The sequence below is a fragment of the Panicum hallii genome, chromosome 9 (genome assembly GCF_002211085.1).
Source record: "Panicum hallii strain FIL2 chromosome 9, PHallii_v3.1, whole genome shotgun sequence".
Taxonomy (NCBI): domain Eukaryota; kingdom Viridiplantae; phylum Streptophyta; class Magnoliopsida; order Poales; family Poaceae; genus Panicum; species Panicum hallii.
Genome location: NC_038050.1, coordinates 53072893 through 53092980, shown reverse-complemented (window position 1 = coordinate 53092980; position 20088 = coordinate 53072893). Strand labels below are relative to the sequence as shown.

The window sequence follows — 20088 nt, the reverse complement described above, 5'->3', positions numbered from 1 at the left end:
TTCCCAAACCAGATCTCCATCTTGGAACTATTTTGGCTTGACTTTCTTGTTGTATGCGCGGGCTACCTTAGCCTTATTTTCTTTGATCTTCTCAAGTGACCAAAGTCTGAGCTCCGTAAGATCCTCAATATTGTCGTTCATCAGAGCAACATATTCTTTAGCCGTTAGGTCATTTTGAAACTCTATGCGTCTCAAGCCGGCCGTAATCTCCCATGGTAATACAACCTTTTGTCCATACACCAGGTGATAAGGAGAAGTTTTTGTTGCTCCGTGACACAAAATACGGTATGCCCATAATGCCTCCGATAAGACTTCATGACAATGCCTAGGATGCTCATCAATCTTTCTCTTGATCAACTTGATAAGGCTCTGATTGGACGCTTCAGCTTGTCCATTCGCTTGAGCATAATATGGAGATGACCTGATCAGCTTGATGCCCATGTCAGTAGCGAACTTTTTGAACTCCTCTGAAATGAAGACCGACCCTCCATCTGTCGTGATGGTCTGAGGAATCCCGAACCTATGAATAACATACTCTGTAACAAAATTAATGACATCCTTAGATGCTACTGACTTCATATGGACTGCCTCCACCCACTTGGTAAAATAATCTGTGATGCCCAAAATAAACTGGTGGCCTTTGCTAGATGGAGGATTAATTTTGCCGATCATGTCCATGCCCCAGCCTCTGAATGGCCATGGTTTGACGATAGGGTTCATTATTGATGCTGGTACCATATGTATCTTCCCGAACCTCTAACATCCTTTATAATATTTGAAGCAATCTTCAAGTATGGTGGGCCAGTAATACCCTGATTGCCTAATCAGCCACTTCATCTTATGAGCTGATTGGTGAGTCCCACAAGTGCCTTCGTGGATCTCGTGTAAGAGCCGATTGGACTCAATCGGCCCCAAGCATTTGAGCAACAATCCTTCTAAAGTCCTATAGAACATGTCATCCCCTATCAGGACGTACTTCATGGCTTTGTATCGTATCCTCTTAGGTGCCCCCGAGCCGAATCCTTCAAGTAATTGAAGATATCGGCTCTCCAATCTCCTTGGTCCAGTAGGTGTACCTGAGGATCGGCTCTGTCTGCCACAACCTTGTATCCCGAAGCCATCTGTGCAAGATCATTGGTCTCTGAATTTTGTATCCTAGGTATCCAATAGAAATTATATACCTAAATTGGGCCATCAGCTCTTGACATTGTACCCATAACGGGAAGAGCAACGCGCTCTCACACCTATACTCCTCTGTGAGCTGAGAAATCGCCAACTTTGAATTCCCGAAAATTTCCACTGCTTTTGCTCCAGCCTCAAGAAGCAACTCCATACCCTTACATACCGCTTCATATTCTGCTAGATTGTTGGTGCAAGAGGTAGGTAATCTGATTGAAAAAGAATATGTTGCCCCCCCCCCGAGGTGACACAAGCAGGATACCTTTGCTACATCCATCTCCACAAGCTGATCCGTCGAAGTACATGGCCCATGCGCGCACGGAGAGTGCTGCTATGTCAGTATTGATCCTTTCTGCAATGAGATCCGCCAGTGCCTGCCCTTTGATTGCCTTCGCGGGTTGGTATCGGATATCGAACTCTGACAATGCAAACATCCACTTTCCAAGTCGGCCTTTCAACACAGGAGCCGATAGCACGTGCTTGATAACATCCGATTTGCAGATGACAATCGTCTTGGCTGATAACAGGATATGACGAAGATTTGTGCATATAAAGAACAAACAAAGACATAACTTTTCAATGTAAGGGTATCTTGTCTCCGCATTTAGCATTCTCCTGCTAAGGTAGAAACACAACCCTTTCTTTGCCGTCATGCACTTATATTACTACTGAAGCGATGGAGGTGTCACCTACTGATAAGTACACGTAGAATGGCTTATCCTGTTGGGGTGGAACTAACACAGGTGGTTTTGACAGATACTCCTTGATCTCTTCAAATGCCCGTTGTTGCTCTGCCCCCCTAGTGAAACTCATCATTGGCTTTAATTTTCACAAACTCCATAAAAGGCTCAATCCACCCGAAGAGATTGGAAATAAATCTTTTGACAAAGTTGATTTTACCAATGAGCTGCTGGAGCTCCTTCTTTGTAGCAGGTAGCACCATTGTTTTTACAGCTTCTTGACTCTTTAGGCCGATCTCGATTCCACTTTCATGAACCAAGAAACCCAGGAATTGACTGGCCGATACGCCAAAGCGCATTTCTTCGGATTCATCCTAAGCCCGAGCCTTCTGGTTCGTTCCAGCACTTGCTGTAGGTCCCCCAAGTATCCTTGAACCGACGCAGATTTCACCATGATGTCATCAATATAAATCTCCACTAACTTGCTGATCAGATCGTGAAAAATGTAGTTCATGGCACGTTGATAAGTAGCGCCGGCATTCTTCAACCCGAAGGTCATGACCACATACTCGAACAGTCCTACTACCCCGGGCACTATGAACGCGGTCTTGTTTATATCCTCTGGAGCCATAAAAATCTAGTTATAGCCAGCATTGCTGTCCATGAAACTTAAAATCTTGTGACCAGCAGCCACATTGATCAACATTTCCGCGATAGGCATCGGGTATTCATCCTTTGGAGTAGCCCTATTGAGGTCTATGAAGTCCAAATAGACTTACCATCGGCCATCTTTCTTTTGCACAGGTACGACACTTGAAATCCACTTGGCAAACCTACACGGCCTGATGAATCCTGCTTCTAGTATTTTCTCCACCTCTTTCTTGACTTCCACCAGAACTTCAGCCTTCATTTGTCGCGCTCGCTGCTGAAATGGCCGAAATCCCTTCTTGAGAGGGAGCCGATGCTCGACTATGCTCCTGTCCAACCCAGACATCTCCGTATAATCCCAGGTGAAGCAATCTGCATACTCCTTCAGCAAAGCTATCATCGGCTCTCGTAGATACGGGTTTAACTTTTTGCTGATAAATGTTGGTTGTGGCCTATCCCCAGGACCAATATCAACCTCCTCGAGCTCGTCAACCGATGTAAACCCGTATCCTAACTTTTCATCATCTGTTAAGTCAACGCTGAAAATGGACAAAGAAAATGACAAAAAGAGTTTCGGCCGATCGTTAAGATCGGCCACTTTATAATCTTCATTAATCTTTGAAACTTTACAATTGATGTATGGCCGGCTGCTAGAGCGAGCCTCCCTGTAACTGTTATGATCATGTAAAATGCTTGTCACTAAAAGTTTACATTCTATTTTTTGGGGCCGATCGCAGGGATTAGCCTTGCCAAGTGTGTCAGAGCAGCTCGTCTTTGTGCTTTGTCTACTCTGTAAGGCCAGTGGATAAGACCAGCCTCACCCTATTTTTTGTAGCTTTGACGCGATCACAGCCTTCCAAACTGATCCCTAAGATTGGCTCTTGATCTTCTGCATCCCAAATGCTCATGGCGGCATGTGAAATCTCGATCGAGTCATCCGCATGAACCACCTCTACCTCGTCTCTATCCCACTGAATCAAACATTGGTGCATCATGGAAGGGATGAAGCAGTTGGCATGGATCCAATCCCTGCCAAGTAGGACAGTGTATGTACTCTTGCTGTTGACGATGAAGAAAGAGGTTGGGACAGTCTTGCTTCCCACGGTCAGATCCACACTAAGGATGCCTTGTGCCTCTGATGTTTGGCCATTGAAATCACTCAGCGTGACGTTAGTTTTAATTAGATATCCAGTGGACCGCCCCAACCGTCGCAGCACTGAGTACGGCATTATGTTGACTGCCGCTCCTATGTCGACCAACATCTTATTAACAGGCTGGCCATTTATGTAACCCTTGAGGTATAAAGCCTTCAAATGCTTGTAGTTCTTCACTCGGGGCTTCTCGAATATAAATGGCCGCGGCCCCAAGTCAAGCTAGGCTACCGGTAACTCTTCACGGCGTTGGGCATGGAACTCCGCGGGTAGTACAAACACCATATGTACATCAGCCGATGTCTTCACATTGGCTCTAGTTGGCTTTGGACACCACTCTTTCTTGGGAGGGCGCGACTCCCTTTTCTGGGTGTAATGAACTTTGTTTGCCAAATCCGTGCACGCCTTTCTTAGTGTCTCAAGATATCCGGTCTTGGCTTCTTCCAGACTGCGCAGCCGCTGTACCCTGCGTTTCTAGGAACGATTAAGTCTATCAGGGCACCAGCGCGGCCGGTGATACTTATCTTCCTCTTCTTCAAAGTCCACCTTTTTGTACGGTGGCTGAACTCGCTCATGCTGGGGCGGCACGGGTCCCAAACGTCGAAACACCGAGACCTCTTCTGCATCACGCTTTCGGGATCTGCACTCCGGGCAATCTTCGACGGTAGGCAATCGGCTCATGCAGAATCCCAGCAATACTTGAAGAATGGGCAATGCCAATAATCACGTGTATCTCCCTGCTTCTTCAAACTTTTCCCAGTATGGCGCTCATATTCTTCCTCCTCTAACTCACGCTGGAGACGTTGCTAGTACTGGTATTCATACTTTTTGAGGAGACCGGAAGAAACCATCCGCTAATTCCTGACATGCCTTACTTGTTCTTCCGTGATATATCCCTTTTCCCCTTTTTGGGGCCGATCGCAGGGATCAGCCTCTTTGTTCCTAGTGTGGCAACGTGGTGAAAGCCCTTCCATATTAATACCAAGTGCGAAGTCCAATTGTCGTTTCGCAGATCGGTCATAACCCTCGACCATATTCATGCTTGGGAAAGGCTAGGTATCGACCTTCATGGCATTTTGACCTAAGATCAATCGGCCTTACTCAATAGCCGATTGGATTTGCCGACGGAGTTCTTTGCAGTCACTGGTGTTATGAGTGAAAGAATGATACCACTTGCAATATGATCTCCCTTGCAGCTCCTGTGCTATAGGTAGCTTACAGCCTTCAGGTAACTTCAGCTGCTTCTCTCTTTCAATAACAGATCAAATATCTGCTCAACTTTGCTCACTTTGAAGTTAAAACCTTTTGCAGGTGCCTGTTGCTTCACCCATTTATAGGACACAGGATTCGCCCCCCGAGTCCACTCTGCAACTGCTACTTCTTGGTCATCCTCAGAATCCTCAGCATTTTCTGTGTCGATCAGTGTTACTTGACGCTTGAACCTGTCCTGGTACAGTTCTGGGTGGCGCTGCTCATATGTCGTTAACTTCTGCACCAAGTGCGCCAAAGAATTGAACTCCAATTGGAAGAGCAGATCTTTGATCGGCTTTACTAGTCCCAAGGATGCCAACTCGACCGCCTCCTTTTCTGAAATACGGGTCGAGTAGCATCAGTTCTTGACCTCTCTGAAGCGTTGGAATATTCTGCCACGGTTTCCCCTCGCTTCTGCCGGACTTGTGCCAAATCGGCAATCCCGGCCTCCGCAGCTTCCGAGTGATATTGTATGTGAAACTGCTCCTCCAGCTGCTTCCAGGTGTGGATCGAGTCAGGGTCTAATGATGTGTACCATCCAAAGGCTGGCCCTGTAAGAGATTGCGAGAAGAACCTCTTACTTGCAAGGGATCCAACACTGAAATCATTCCTAATTGCGCCAAGTATCAGCTCACATGCTCGATGGAGCTAAATCCTTCCGCTCCACTGAACTTGGTGAACTCAGGGAGCCGATACTTGGGCGGCAGGGGAATTAGATCATAGTCACTAGGAAATGGCTTAGTATAAATTGCCCGCCTCTTTGGTAGAATACCAAATTGATCTCTTAAGATGGCACTAATCTGGTCCACCGTCTGCGCTCCAGGGGCCGAGTGCGTGCTGTCATGACTCGGCCCGGTGGCATAAGCAGCTAGCCACGCTTGTTTATCGGCATTTGCTCCAGAAACTCCTCCAGCTGCCCTCTGCACCGAATGTATGGGATTATTGTTGTCCGGTATATAAGCACACATGTACCCGTGCTGGATCTCCTTGGGCGGCTCGCTGAAGAACTGGTTATCCATAGGGTCACCTCCCACTTTGTAGATGACGTAGGACGGGGAGCCGTGTGACTCTGGAGCCGTGAGCGCATAAGGCAGCGGTGGCTTGGCCTGGAACGGCAATTCTCCTTTATGACTCCCCAGGGTAGGTCTCATCGAAGAGTACTGATGCTTCATGATCTCCTAGACCACGCGCAGCGCGACACGCTTAAAAGCTTTCACCAGGCTCTCAGAGTGCCGATGCAGTGAGTGGGCCACCATGTAGTTTACTTCCTGGCACAGAGCTCTGGTACGATCTTCTGAAGGGTGGATAGGTCCACATCATCAAGAGCGCCTTCAGGTGAGAACCCCTTCCACCTAACGCCGTGGTGGCGGGTCTTCTCAAAAGAGCCGATGAGATCGGCTTCGAAGAGGACCTTGATCTCATCGTATTTCTGCTTGTGCTCAGCAGGCAGGTCCTCGTACATGATTGGATCCTCCCTTGTCATCCCGATGGCAGAAGTTGATGTAGTCGATGAAGATGAGTTGATGAAGAGGGTCCCACCAGGCATGCCAGAATGTGTTGTCGGTCAAAACCCACCGGCGAGCAGTGGCAGGCAACACGAGGAGCTGGGAGGCTCCCGGGACTGCTGGTGGGCTCCGGTCCCTCGGTCAACGGCCAAGGATCTGGCACACGACCTCGTGTTTGGGTTTGCTAGGCGTGCCACCTGGCCTTGTACCTGATCAGGAAGGTGTAGAAGTGTTTTCAATTAGTTTCCTGCATACACAGACATGTTCAAACATTAGTCCGAGCCGTAATCAGCTCATTGGGTGACCCCCGATATCGGCTGTAAAGAGCCGATTGTGTTCCAGTATCAGATCGGATCTAAGTATTTAAACAAAGCGCATATATCCGATGGTAATATAAACTTGCTCTGTAATCGATAAGCTAACTCAATCTACGATAGTTAAGCCCTCACCGCACAACCGGAACATCCTACGAGTAATTGAGCCTAACAGATAAGAAAGGTAACAGAATATCAACCTAAACAGAGGCCTAAAAACCAACAGAGAGTTGATTCCCGGAACAATCCCTCTTTAGATTGATAAAAGCATCAAGCGTATTGCCGGAATGTTCAACCCGTTTGAAGGGCCTAATCATGCGGATATTAAGCTAAATTTTTTATGAACAAAGACCAACCCTAACAGATTGGATCTACTAATAAAAACAGAGCAAGGTGCTGCCCCCACACCCGAGATCGGGCACACAGACAGCTAGACGCTTACAGGTGACAAGCAACGCATGAATACGGTATGAAGAAGCCGATGCATCCTTGTAAGCGTAAGATAACTAGTGTTATTCGCCATCAACAACGCTTCAGTACGAGAAACACAAAGGTAAACAGGCAGGAACGTTGCTGCCCGCGATCTGCGTGATCGGGGCTACATGGCACTTACCTGAGAGAAACCCTAGAACAGGTGTGGTGATATGCCGAGAGTTGTTTGTGAATGGTTGTTAATTCCGTCCTTCATTCGTGACATAGGATACATATTTATAATTCGGAGACTTGCCTCTCCTAACCGATCCTAACTGACTACGACACGAATCCTGGCTATCTCTATCCCAACTAACTTAAATGCACATATCTATCTAGATACATGGCCATCCTGGCCTTAAACCGCCCTCGCTGGAGCCGATTCGGAAGCCCATTACAATTATCCTCTGAGCCCATCTTGCTCGCGGCCCACCTTCTGGCCCAGCCAAATTATGGTAATAACAAGTATCTATATTTAACCTTGGAAACTGAACTACGAATTTTCTAAAAATTTACTTCTAAAGTATAAGACATATGTAGTTGTAATGTGTATTTCAATTAAATATCCAAAAAATTATATAAATTACTAAAATATCTCAAATGAATGTGGAAAAATAAGAATCTTTCCTTATAACATATAAATGTATTTATTTACTTTTATAAAATGATTTGAGTCATAAAACACTACGTAATCTACAAATTTCATATACTTGTAATTTATGAAAAAAAACAAACTCTGAAAATATTTCCCTTGGCGGTTGCTTATGTCGACCGCCGACATAAACTCCACATTTCTGCTGGCGGCTGCTTATGTCATCCGGCAGAAATACCACCATCTATTGGCGGGGACGAGTGAAATTTTCCTAGTCCTTGCACGCAACCAAACAGCCGCCGCTAGGCTGCCCAATTTTTTCCTCCGCACCGGCCCGTCTCCACTCCGCCGCCACTGTCACCTCTTCCTCCGCACCGGCCCCTCGCGCCACCGCCCTAATCCCGGCCGCACTGCCATGGCACCATGCCGAACCAACTGCGTCATGCCAGACCGACGACGGCCGCGACTCCGGCCTCCTCTTCCTCTGCGGGCCCGTCCTCTTCGTCTATGCCACCATCTCCTCTTTCTCCGTGCCATGACCTCGTCCTCCGCTCCACCGAGACCTTGTCCTCCGCGCCGTCGCCCCTTATCCTCCACGCCGCCGGTTCTTCTTCATAAGGGTAAAATTTAGTCAAGTACACTACAATCTATCTGTCGGAATGAATTATTGTGTTTTGAGATAGGGTTATTTGAGTGTGACTTGATTGCAATTTGTTATTTGAATGAAATTTGATAGAATGTGTTACTATGATTAGGATTTTGTTATTTGTATGAAATTTGATAGAATAAAATTGTTGATGAATAGGCATATGGCAAGTCATGGCTTTGATCATGGTAGTGTTGGTCGTGGCCTTGGTCATGGTAGTGTTGGTCATGGTACGGAGCATCAGGATTACCCTTTACCCGAGGCTCACCCTCCAGGCATCATGTTCAGCAGAGTCAGCCGAACTAGACCGACTCGATGTCCTCAAGCAACCATACCAGCTCCAGAAATAGTAAGATCTTTTTTTTCTTATTAAGATCGTTTTAATCCTTATTAATGTTACATTACCTCTAATGCAATAGATCAATGAATCTCTTTTGAGACACCAGTGAGAGAAGATCTAGGAACCATAATTCCAATATCGCTAGTGGCAAAGAATCACCTAATGAGATGACTTATGAAAGAAGTGGCATGGAAGCTTGCCTGGCAGAATTTGAGATGCATGGTTATCTAATTTCGATTTTGTCATGGTTCAAAATCATAGCGCTTCAACAGAATGCATGATATTGTTAGTCTCTATAAGAGACTTGCACAAGGAAACCAAAATGACATGGTAGGTGAGTTTTTGCCAATTTAATAATATTATGGTACTTTCTTTCATTGTGTCATTGTGTGAAGCAGTTCATAATATTTGTCTACTATCCCTGTTGTAGGATGTGTTTGGTAACACCTTCACGGCGATGAGTTTACAAATTATTTTATGCCAAGTTTCGGAGAAGTTGGGTTATCATTGGTACGAATCTGGGACACCCCGTACTAGGGAAGGCCTATACCAGACTTTTATTGAGGTTCGATCTACCTCGTCTCCTGCGGCGGAACCAATGTTCACCATCTATGGCAAAGCACTTCCTCATTGATCCGTGCTTTGATTTTTATTGATGAAAGCCTGGGGTACAAAATTGACGATGTTAGCTATGTTCAGTACCTCTTGCTTAAGAATAATATCAACTAGATGATGTAATGTAGGCATGCAATTGAACATTTGCATCTTGGATGGAACAATTAGAATGTAATATGTATCAGCTTTATCGAATATTTCAATCGCCTTTATATTTAGGGCCATGCAGATGCAGATGTGGTTGTATATGTATATCAATCTATTTATATATATTTGATTTTTTGCAGATTGAACAAGCATTTGTGCTAGCGGGTCACCAACCACCAGCATATCATCTTTGTTGGCGGTCATCATCTTTGTTGGCGGTCAGGAACCGCCAGCACAAATGAATCATTGCTGGTGGGTTTGCTCAACCGCTAGCAAAGATCCATTTGGCGGTATAATTGGCCATTTATGCTGGCAGAGAGCCGCTAGCACAATGCCAATTAGACCGTCAGCAAAAACCTTTTATGTACTTAGTGTTTATTATAAGCTGTGTTAATATATCATCCAATTGTTTAAACATAGCTTAGATGCAGTTTCCCAGCTTCAACAAGTAAACTAACATCACAAAGCACCATCAGCTGTTCTAATCACGCTGCAAAAATCTTTCGTGCCAACCAGCCACATGATTTACACACTCAGACAGCTGAAGGACATTGAAACCAGCTGCAACCAAGTGACAAATGCTAGGAAACAATACCGATGTGTATGACATCAGAACCTTTCACCAAAAACAGAAGGAATCATCAAGGAAATGATGATTTACAAAGACCAACACTGGTATGCAATGCAAAGCATAAACACAGCCCTTTTGGGTTGCTGTTCTTACTACCAACTGGCTCGATCCCAAGTGTTTCTTTCTAACAGCAGATGCGTTAGGTGCTTCCTACTCAAACAAAATAAAACATGTTCTTCGTTGGTATCTCGGGTAAATGGATTGTACAGAGCAAAACTTATAGCAAATAATATTTCCGTTCGGCTGATCAATGGGTGGTTCCGATTCAGCACTTCCTCGAGGAAGAACCATGTCAGTGGCACGGGCCCACGGCATCTCACAAGTATTGAACACTGTAGGTAGAGTCTTGTGCACATCACGAGTCAAAGTCAGGAATTGTCACGATCCAAAACTAATAAACATGATAAAAAAAATTTAAAAACATCATCATGAGCATCATTCAAACATAATGGAGCATCATGTGCATGTGATTGTTTGAGTTAATTGAATTTCTTGCCTTGATGAAGAGAGGGTTGCGAAGAAAGTTTAATTTGCTAAGTACCTATGCTCCCAAAAATTTTACTCAAATACTAGATTTCAAATGGTGAATTTTGAATATTTTTCAAAAATTTTTGATGTTTAACCCGAGCCATAAAATTCTTGGAAAATTTGATAACTGCTGTTTTGTTTAAATCTTTGTGAGCGATCCATAATAGCTTTTTGAGTTTTTGTTGTTGCATTGTGTTCTTGGTGATTTAATCTTGCTCCACTAAATTTTTTGTAATTTTTGGAGCCCTGGAAGTACAAGATTTTGAATTTAGAATTTGAATTGCTGTTTTTCTTTATTTCTCACTCACCCAGGCCCACCCGTCAGCCCCTCACCCCCGCCGTCAACGCGTCCCGGCGTCGCCCGTTGGCCAGCCGCGGCAGCATCACCATGCCGTTGGCCGCTGGCTGGGCCAGCGTGCCCGCGGGGCGATGCCACCCTGGTGCCCGCCCTTCTTTCCCTCCTCTCTCTCTCTCTCTCTCTCTCTCTCTCTCTCTCTCTCTCTCTCTCTCTCGGGCGCATTCCTTTTCCCTCCCCGCGAAACCCTAGCACCGCCCGACCCCGCCACCGCTTATTCCTCCTCCAGCCGGCCGCCGTGATTCATTGTTGTCGGTGAGCCTCCGCCCAATCCCGCGTGCGCGTAGCACCCTCTGCACCTCCTCGCTCGACCCCGGCCCTCAACCGCCTCCCTCCTCCCTCGCAGCGACCCCCTCGATGCTCACCCCCTTCCGCCGCCGCCGCTCTTCACCGCGCCACCGCCCGTCGCCTTGAGCTGCCCGTCTATGCCGCGGATGAGCTCCTCCTGCACGCTCCGCCTTCGCCCGTTCGCACCCCTGGGCTACGGCCCCTAGCCGGCCACCGCGACGTCGCGCTGCGCACGCGTTCGCGCGCGGGCCGCGTTGTGGGCGCGCTCTGGCCGCGCCCCGCGGCGAGTCAAGGCAGCGGCCGGCCTTGACTCAGCCCGGGCCAGTCTGGCCTCCTGGGCCCACCTGTCGGCGCCTGGGAGCGCCAGATCCGGGTGGCCTTAGCTTTTATTCAGGATTTTAGTTTTGTTTTATTATGCTGTGAACTTGTAAATTGCTTAATAAATTGTGTAGGCATCCAAAAATTGTGAAACTTGATTTTTTTGGTTCCTAGGTGATAACTCTGCTTAGGAAAATTGTTGTTGTTCATGTTAATATCCTATACACTTAGTTATGATTTATTTTCACCAAAGTGAATAAATTGCTTGATAAATGTTAGGATGCTCTAAAAATGTCATATTAAATCTTATTGGAATCCTGGTGAAATTTTCTGTCTAGGGGTACCACTTGTGCAAATGAAATTATGCTGTTTTATAGGATTTTGGTGTGTTAAATGAATTTCTGCCTGCAAGCTTGTCTAATTTATAACTTTTTTTTAAAAGGTGATAAAATATCTAAACCACTTCTGTTAACTTTTCTGTAATGTTTATTTTCCCTGTTAATTTCCGGAGAATTTATAGAAATTTTTAACATGTCTTTTGAGATTTAACTTCTTTAAAGTAGCTAAAAATTGTGGATTTTATAAATAATTCTAATAATATAATTTTGCTGCAAATCCAACTCCCATGAGTTTCTTGTAATGTCCTCTATATGCAAACATTAACTCTTGATTTATGCTTGCTATACGAATTGTTTTGAGCAATCCTCGTTTTGGTCCTTATGTTTGCGAACCTAATCGGCGAGCCCCTTTATCTAGCATTCGTGTGTTTCTTTGTTTAGTGTGATGTTCATTTCTCTTTTCATCATTTCATTTTCATATCATCAATATCATGCTAATACATACATTCCATTCATGCATTATAGTGACCAAAACGCCGGAGAACGAGCCCGTTGAGCCCGCCGAGATCGTCGAAACCGAGCCGGGAGTTGAATTTGTTGTCGAGCCGGAAGATAACCAAGGCAGCAGCTAAGCATGATTTCTTGACCCACTTAACTTGATTTGGATTTAGTTATCTCACTCTGGTGTGTGTATATATATATATATGTTTATGCTAAATATTATCTATTGCATTGTCGATCCTATTTTTATACATTGACCTTCCTTGCTTTTATATACCCATGTCTTGACACTTATAGTTAGTAACTAATCAATTGAATAAATGCTTAGCCATGCTTAGAATTAATCCGTAACTTGGAAGAAATTGTTGGGAATAGGATCACTTGCACACTACATAACTTTTACCATGCTCGCGATTGTCTGGGTTTGGGATGTTGAAAGTTTGCATCGGTCTAGTTGGAAAAGAAATGGTTTCGTGATTTGGGCGGAATGTAGAGCCTCGAGAAAGGAGTCTCGTAGGCATAGTCTGTTTGAATCGGTTAAGGACCATCCGTGGATGACCTCGGTTTTGAGCATGTTATAGTAGTACCACATATCCAATCATGGTATGGATGAGCCGATTACCTTCTAAGTATTAATCTTTGATGCACGGTCCTAGATGCGTGGCCATAGGGCTTTGTAGAGAGGCTTAGGGGTGTCCCCGGTGGACCTAGGTAACTCTCCTCGCAAGTTAGGCGTGATGTTCAACGGTTGAGACTTGTCGAAAAAGGTTGATGCGAGTACCCTCTTGCTCAACGTGATCGGTTGGGTGAGTCGCATGGTCCTTGTGTCGTGTGGGTAAAGAAGTACACCCTTGCAAGGTTAATTAATCAATTCAAATTGCCGCGCTCTCGGTTATGAGTAAGCTCAATATCCAATGAATTCTTTGTAGGAATATCGTTTTTGTTCGGACTTGGTTCATGTCAACTCTTGATACTCATTTGTTTTGTAATTTATTAACTAAAAGTTGAGGTGGTTTGGGCAAGATAATTAAAATGCTAGGAAGCTAGGTGTTGGATTAGAGAGCTCATGCTTATGCAAATTACTTAACCCTAAATCCTTATCTTGTGAGCCTTCATTTGTATAATCCTTGGTTATTAATTAAATTGCGTAAGTTTTGCGAGTACCTTTGTACTCATGTTGCTTTGTTAACTAAGTTGCAGGTGAGCCAGAGGTTGTGTTTGGCCACTTCTACCCCGTCGACCCCGGTGCGGGCGAGGAGTAGGTCGATGCGGCCTTGATGGTGTCCTTGAGCAAGACCCCATCATTTCCCCATCGTTCTTTTGGGGACGACATGTTCAACTTTTAATTTGATAAACTATATCCCTTTCTAATGTTAAGTTGTATTTTGTTGTTGAACCTTAAATTTCATATTTGAACCCATCCCTTTGTTGAACTTATAATATTTAGTTGTAACCTTTATTGCTTAAAATTTGCCCTTTGTGGTCCATCAGCGATATATGAGATTGTAAACGGTATGTGTGTATGCATGATCTTGGGCATATGGTGGAGCACATACCGGGACTACCGGATTTGATATTATTTTTGGCGAATGACGAGTTGGTCATTTATGACTTAGATTTGGGTTAACACGTGGCACGCTCTTACAGCGAGCGCGTGTTAGCTCTCATCTTAATGTTAATGACCGGTGGTTCGCTTAAAATGATGTTAAATTAGGCGGTTCTCACAGGAATTCCCTAGAATTGGTTGAATTATAAGTAAGTTGCCCCCCCACAATTTTTTTCCCATCAAGTTAGCCTTTTAGGTGCAACTAGTGGAGACATGCAAGTCGACTCAACACTAGTACCAGCAATTACAAATTGAAGGACTGAGGATTTGTCTTTATTTTTCTAGCTCTTTTTCTTTATTTTTTTATCCGTTTGGCCAAATTCTTGATTCTTTAAGTGATAGTGTAAACTGTACTGCAATTATGGCATTAACTTCCAGATCCAAGATGACAACCACTAGTGATATGGCATTAACTTCCTGTTGTTAGTTTTGTGGGTTCCTCAAAATAAGCTTTGGATTCTGGCGGCTCCTGCTTCTAAGGCTTCCCAACTTGTCAAGAGTGCCACACTCTTTACTCATGTTAATCCTCCTATCATTATGAAGCACAAGCAGACTACTGAAACCGCGAGTCACAGGCTTCTCCAACACATGTTCATAGCCGGTTGCAAATAGTGAACAACATCTATCGCCACCACCTACCTACAAACATTGGCAATTCCCACCACTGCTGTGCCCGCGATAAGGTGAAGCTTCGAAGATGACTGCTGCTAAGGAAAGCTCTTCCGCGAAGGCAGCGCAACATCCTCCTATACCGTAGGTTCATCAGTCTCTGGGCCATGTACCGTGCACCCTTAGCACTGGACAGTATCACTCTCAAGCGTCAAGCCAATTCCAAATGCCACCCATTCGCAATACACATTACGTTTTCCCAACCAATCCTAACCTAGCCACTTCACAAGCTTTCGAAACTGTACATGTGGTGGCTGAAAAATGCAACCGCTACTGTCACTAGACAAGTGAAAAGGAGAGGAATCTAGTGATTATATAGGCCACCAACTTCACATTCCTCTCCTACCTCACCTTAAAGGTGTAAATTGGTATCCACATTTAACGATCGTGTCAATCTGCATTGTTTAAACCACATTGACAAACTGCACGATCGTGTCAATCTTTTGATTGTTTAAACCAGAGTTAGATTTTGTTTCCCACCTTCTACGAGTAACGGAACATCAGAAAGCACTACCTGCTTTCATAATCACGTGGCCAAAACAAAAATCCTTCCTGGTCACTAGTTAAATGATATACTCAGAGACAGCTGAAGGACATCCTATTAGCTGCAAGCCTGCAACCAAGTTCCATTACTAAAACCTTTCACTAGAAACATAAGGAATCAATGAAATGATACCAGTGGAGGCGGGGAGCATGCAAAGCATCTCAAGTTATGCATACCATAGACCTCACATTACTAATTTGCATAGCCAACGCCAAGCAGTCAAGCCACCTTTTTATTGGTTAATACTTAATATTGACCCTTTACAATTATGCTGACAAATAAGCACTTCCAGAAAAATGATATGAATGTGGTTTTAGTTTCTGCATGAAACTCAGCACACAACAGATGGCTACAATAGTGGTTCACAGCTCCCAATCCAGGGCACAGTAAAATTATACAACAGTATCTTGATTTTTCCATTCCGCTGATTCTACAGGGCATATACATATATAACATATGGAATTCTTCAACAACCCCAACATCTAAAATGGCAACAAAAGTGGGCCTCACTTCTCTCTGTTGAAATCAAAAGTCAGGGGAATGCAAAAATGCAAAAGCTGTTCTCCTAATTGCCTATTGGTTGCTTCTATCCACTTACGTAAGTACACAAACTAAACCCTTGCTCTAAATCCACTTCCTCTTGTAAATCCACTTTCTCTTGCTAGTATGCAAACTAAACCTCTCCTCTAAGCAGGCTTGGAAACTGGATGACTCATGCTGCTAGGTCTGCTAGCAGTAGAGAGGAGAGGAAGGCACAAATCTGGTTATACATATAAGCCAACAACCTTGCATTGTTGTCACAACTTATTGCCCCCCAGAAGCTACTCATTTGGTTGGAATTTAATTTGTTGGACTCATGGCGCCACATGCGTTGAGCTGAGCACTGAGTTGCAAGTGTGACATTCACGGATGGAATACTACACTATGAAAATATTCAAATAGTGGATCGGATCAGACAACACACAAGTTCAGTGAGAATTTAAAATACTGTAAAAGAAAGACATATGGAATGTATGTTTAGTCATAGAATTAAGTGGAGTAAATGACAACACACAAATGGTCAAAGGACAAGTAAAAGCTACTTAATCGCTGCAGATCATTGCTATGAAATGTCAATTCGACATTCAAGTGTGTTAATTTAGTTTTCCTACATCTCAGGTGGGACTACAATACTACATTCACAAAAGAAAATTGGAAAAAAAAAGAATAGAAAAGAACATGCTAAGAAACCAGAAAATGTCTAATGAGCACATAATTCCTCTGTTCACTTACTATCCTCTGTTATAAATAGCACCGAAGAGAAAATGTCAAGCATAAGCAAACAAAGTTTCTGCTCCTGCTACTCCGGATGGATCTTTTTCCTGTTTTCAATGAAAAACAGCTCAAGAATATAAACAACCTACAGCAAGAAACAGGTGGTAACTGCTAGGAAGCAACACTGTTGGTCTCAATACATTGCCAAATTGGTCAGTGTGATTTAGCTGATCCACATACATATATACCTCTATCAACCAACCAAACAATCAAAGAAACTTAATCCCACACATTTGAAGCTTTTCTTTGTTGCGCTTCAATACTTTTCAGTTTTCACAAACAAACAAACAAAAAGACAAATAGCAATAAGATTAATCTGCAATCTACATAATTTATCTGAAGCCCCAGCCCCCCCCCCCCCCCCCCCCCAAGCTTAGCTCACCGCACCGACCAATCGGAACTCACTCCCAACAAAATGTGCATGCACTGATTTTTACATTCCCAGTACCATTACCACCCACCCCCAGCCCACCTTTACTATCTGCCCCAGATCAATCACTTGTAGTATCAACTTCATCTCGGTAACATCCACACAAACCAACTGGTCTCAAAACAGCTTGAGTCTGGATGGCTCCTGCTGCTAAACTGTTGAGGAGGAGCCTAGGAAAATGTCTGGTTATACAAAGGGCAGCCAATGCTGCACTGTTGTATTGTTTCATCTTACTGCAGCACCCTATTGGGTCTAGCAGCTAGTCCTTAGCTAGGGAATTAGTTTTAAGTGGCTGGTGATATCACATACATTGAGCTGAGTTGCAGGCGTGCAAAATTTCATCCACAACATGGATGAAATGAAAAAGATTAATATGGAAAATCAAAGACATACTCCCAATCAGTTCATCTGAATCTGCATCCCATGTTACTTACCAAAAGGCATAGCAATTGGTATACTTTAACTAGTAAGAAAAATACTCTAATAGTATGTCTGAGACAAAAAAAAAAGATGATCGGTGTGAATCTAAACCAAAAATTAAGGTAAATATGTCAAATATAGGCACAATGACACAGCTGCAAAAAACATTAGTGGTAAGTAGGAAGCAAAGGTCAGTGGCCAGGCTACAGCTGCATAATCTCTACTGATCGTATCTACGAATTCTGGCACTGATTCATCATTCAGCTGGAATCAATTAGTTCAGAAAAGAAAGGGAAAAGAGCACAAAAGGAAATGACAAAATCCACTCGCACTTCTCTATTAATTTCATCTCCTCCTTCAATACAAAAGCACATAAAAGAGAGCATTTCAACTGTAAGCAGTCAAGATTCCAGCTCCTGCTACTGTGTCTGGTTGTTTTACATTGATCAACAGCTTAACAACAAAAACAACTGGCACAGCAAGCTAGTGACAGCTACTAGGAAGCAACACTACAGATGTCAAACCTCACAATGACATTGCCGAATTGGCCAGTGTCATTTTAGCTGCATATATACCTCCTTCAACCAAACAAACAATCATAAAGAACAAAGCACCAACTACAAACCCAAAAGACTTTCAAGCTTAAACTTTAATACTTCTCACCAACACACGAAAGACAAGGACAACTACTAATATACAATCAATTGTAATCTACATAATTTACTCTGCAACTACAATCAGGGCAAGTGGTAATCAGTCACCTGCAATGCAACTCCAGCTCCCACCCAGCCAGGTAGCTAGCCCGGCAATAGGAACCTTGTTCCCATCAAAATGTGCATGCACAATGCCAGGGAGATGGTGAAGATGGCCATGGACTTGGCACCGAGGTACTTGACAGCAACTAGTCCCCTCTCAGCGACCTCATCACGAGCGATGACAATGCTTTTCCTGGCCCCATCAGACATCCGCTGTGCTAGGAAGTCAAGGAAGGAACGGACAGTTTCCGCCGTGACCCTGCCTGTGACGTCCAGAACGAACCTCCTGTTGCTCGGCACGGCCAGCGTGCTTGACACCCTCTGGATCACGCAGTTGGTGTCTGAATTGTGCGCCACACGCTCCATTTCTGCTGCCTCAATGCGAGCAATGGAGGCCTCCTTAGCCAGCTGCCGTGACGTCCTGAGGAAGGTTTCGACGGCGCCATTGCAGACGGACACGGCCAGGTCCTTGACCTTGGCCTCGTGCCTTGGGTTGGAGAGGCCAGCGAGCAGCTGGTCGTTGGTGCGCACGGCAGCTGTGCGGTCGAGGTAGGCGGCGACAGCGGAGCTGACGAAGACTCGGACGAGGTCCGCGGCGGCCTCCTTGCCCGTGGCGCTGCAGAGCGCAGCCAGCCACCGCGGCTCCTCGCGGTCGCCAGCCTCGGCGGAGGAGTCGGTGCGGGCGTTGCAGGAGGACAAGACGAGGTTCCTGGCGAAGCTTCCGACGACAGCGGAGGCGAACCCGGCACCTTCGGGGGAGAGGAGGCGGTCCAAGATCCGATCTTGGAGCGGGGTTTGGGGGTTTTGCTGCTGCTGTTGACGCAATTGGTGCTGGTGAGAGGAGATGGCGCGGAGGACGCCGGAGGCGAGGGACTCGGAGAGGGAAGACGCAGCAGAGTTGACGGGTTCGGAGGCCGCGAGCTTGGAGAGCTGGAGCAGGCTCCGTGGGACTTGGTCGGAGTCGGAGCGGAGGAATTCGGCGAGGTCGGAACCGACCTGAGAGACGGCGTCGGCGAGGGAGAGGGCGGCGACGATACGGCGGCGGTGGTGGCGGTAGAGGCGGTACAGGCCGTACCCGGCGGTGGCTGCGGCGGCGGCCAGGAGGAGTCGGCGGGCGCGGCGGCGGCGGGAGCACAAGCAGGCGGCGGCCAGCGAGTCCATCGAGGTGAGGGACTGAGAGGGGGAGGCGACGGCGCGAGCTGAGGTGTGGAACTGATGCGGGTTTATTGCGCTCCCTCGGTCGGTCCCTCCCTCCCTCCCTGCCTTCGCGCCGCGCCGGCGCTGGGGAGGAGGAAGAGCAGAGGAGACTGGATCGGAGGGTCCAAGTCGTGCCCAGTCGTGCTGGTCTCTAACTGTGAGGGAGCCCCGTCATCCTATACTGCTGGAGCCACCCCAATCGACCACACCGCCGATTCATGTTCCTTTGCCGCCTCCGTAGTATACTCACCCAAACGAACTAATTGGTTTGATTCAAAAATGAACTAATTGATTTGCTCTAAATGCCATACATTTAAAAACAAATTAGCTTATTGTATACTTAAAATGGAAAAGTATTAATTAGCATTAGTATAGGAAATGAACTATAAAAACAGAGGCACTGAAGAAAGAAAATGAAGATTTTTGTAGCTTGTCGTAGTGAGATTGTAATATTATTAGCATTGCATTCTAAAATTTTTGTAATCAAGTAGCTGATGACCTGAAATCAAACACATATTGTCATACTAGGCAGGTTCAGCAAGATTGTTATGTGTCAATCTTGAAGTTTCTACAAGATACTTCCTAGGATTACAAAGAGAGCCCAAAAACATGCCAAGGTAATATGTTAGAGTGAACTAGTGAGGCAATGAAATTC

The 20088-nt window shown here is 45.2% G+C and overlaps 1 protein-coding gene across 2 annotated transcripts; it reads right to left on the bottom strand.

The window, feature by feature from the left end:
- Window positions 1-16221: 16221 nt before the first annotated feature.
- On the bottom strand, window positions 16222-19582 carry LOC112878208 (protein PHLOEM PROTEIN 2-LIKE A10-like). 2 transcript variants are annotated; one of them, XM_025942641.1, is made up of 2 exons: window positions 18243-19582; window positions 16222-16239 (listed from the first exon to the last, which is right to left on the bottom strand). In XM_025942641.1, exon 1 carries the CDS (start codon window positions 19395-19397, stop codon window positions 18279-18281), a length of 1119 nt encoding a protein of 372 aa, XP_025798426.1. In that variant the 5' UTR covers window positions 19398-19582; the 3' UTR covers window positions 16222-16239; window positions 18243-18278. The 2 variants fall into 2 exon arrangements, with proteins under 2 accessions (XP_025798426.1, XP_025798425.1); XM_025942640.1 differs by lacking the exon at window positions 16222-16239 and adding an exon at window positions 16313-16678.
- Between the last annotated feature and the right edge of the window lie 506 nt (window positions 19583-20088).

Bases quoted from the DNA above. Each gene is read 5' to 3' on its own strand.
- LOC112878208 (XM_025942641.1), bottom strand. From the start codon at position 19,397: ATGGACTCGCTGGCCGCCGCCTGCTTGTGCTCCCGCCGCCGCCGCGCC.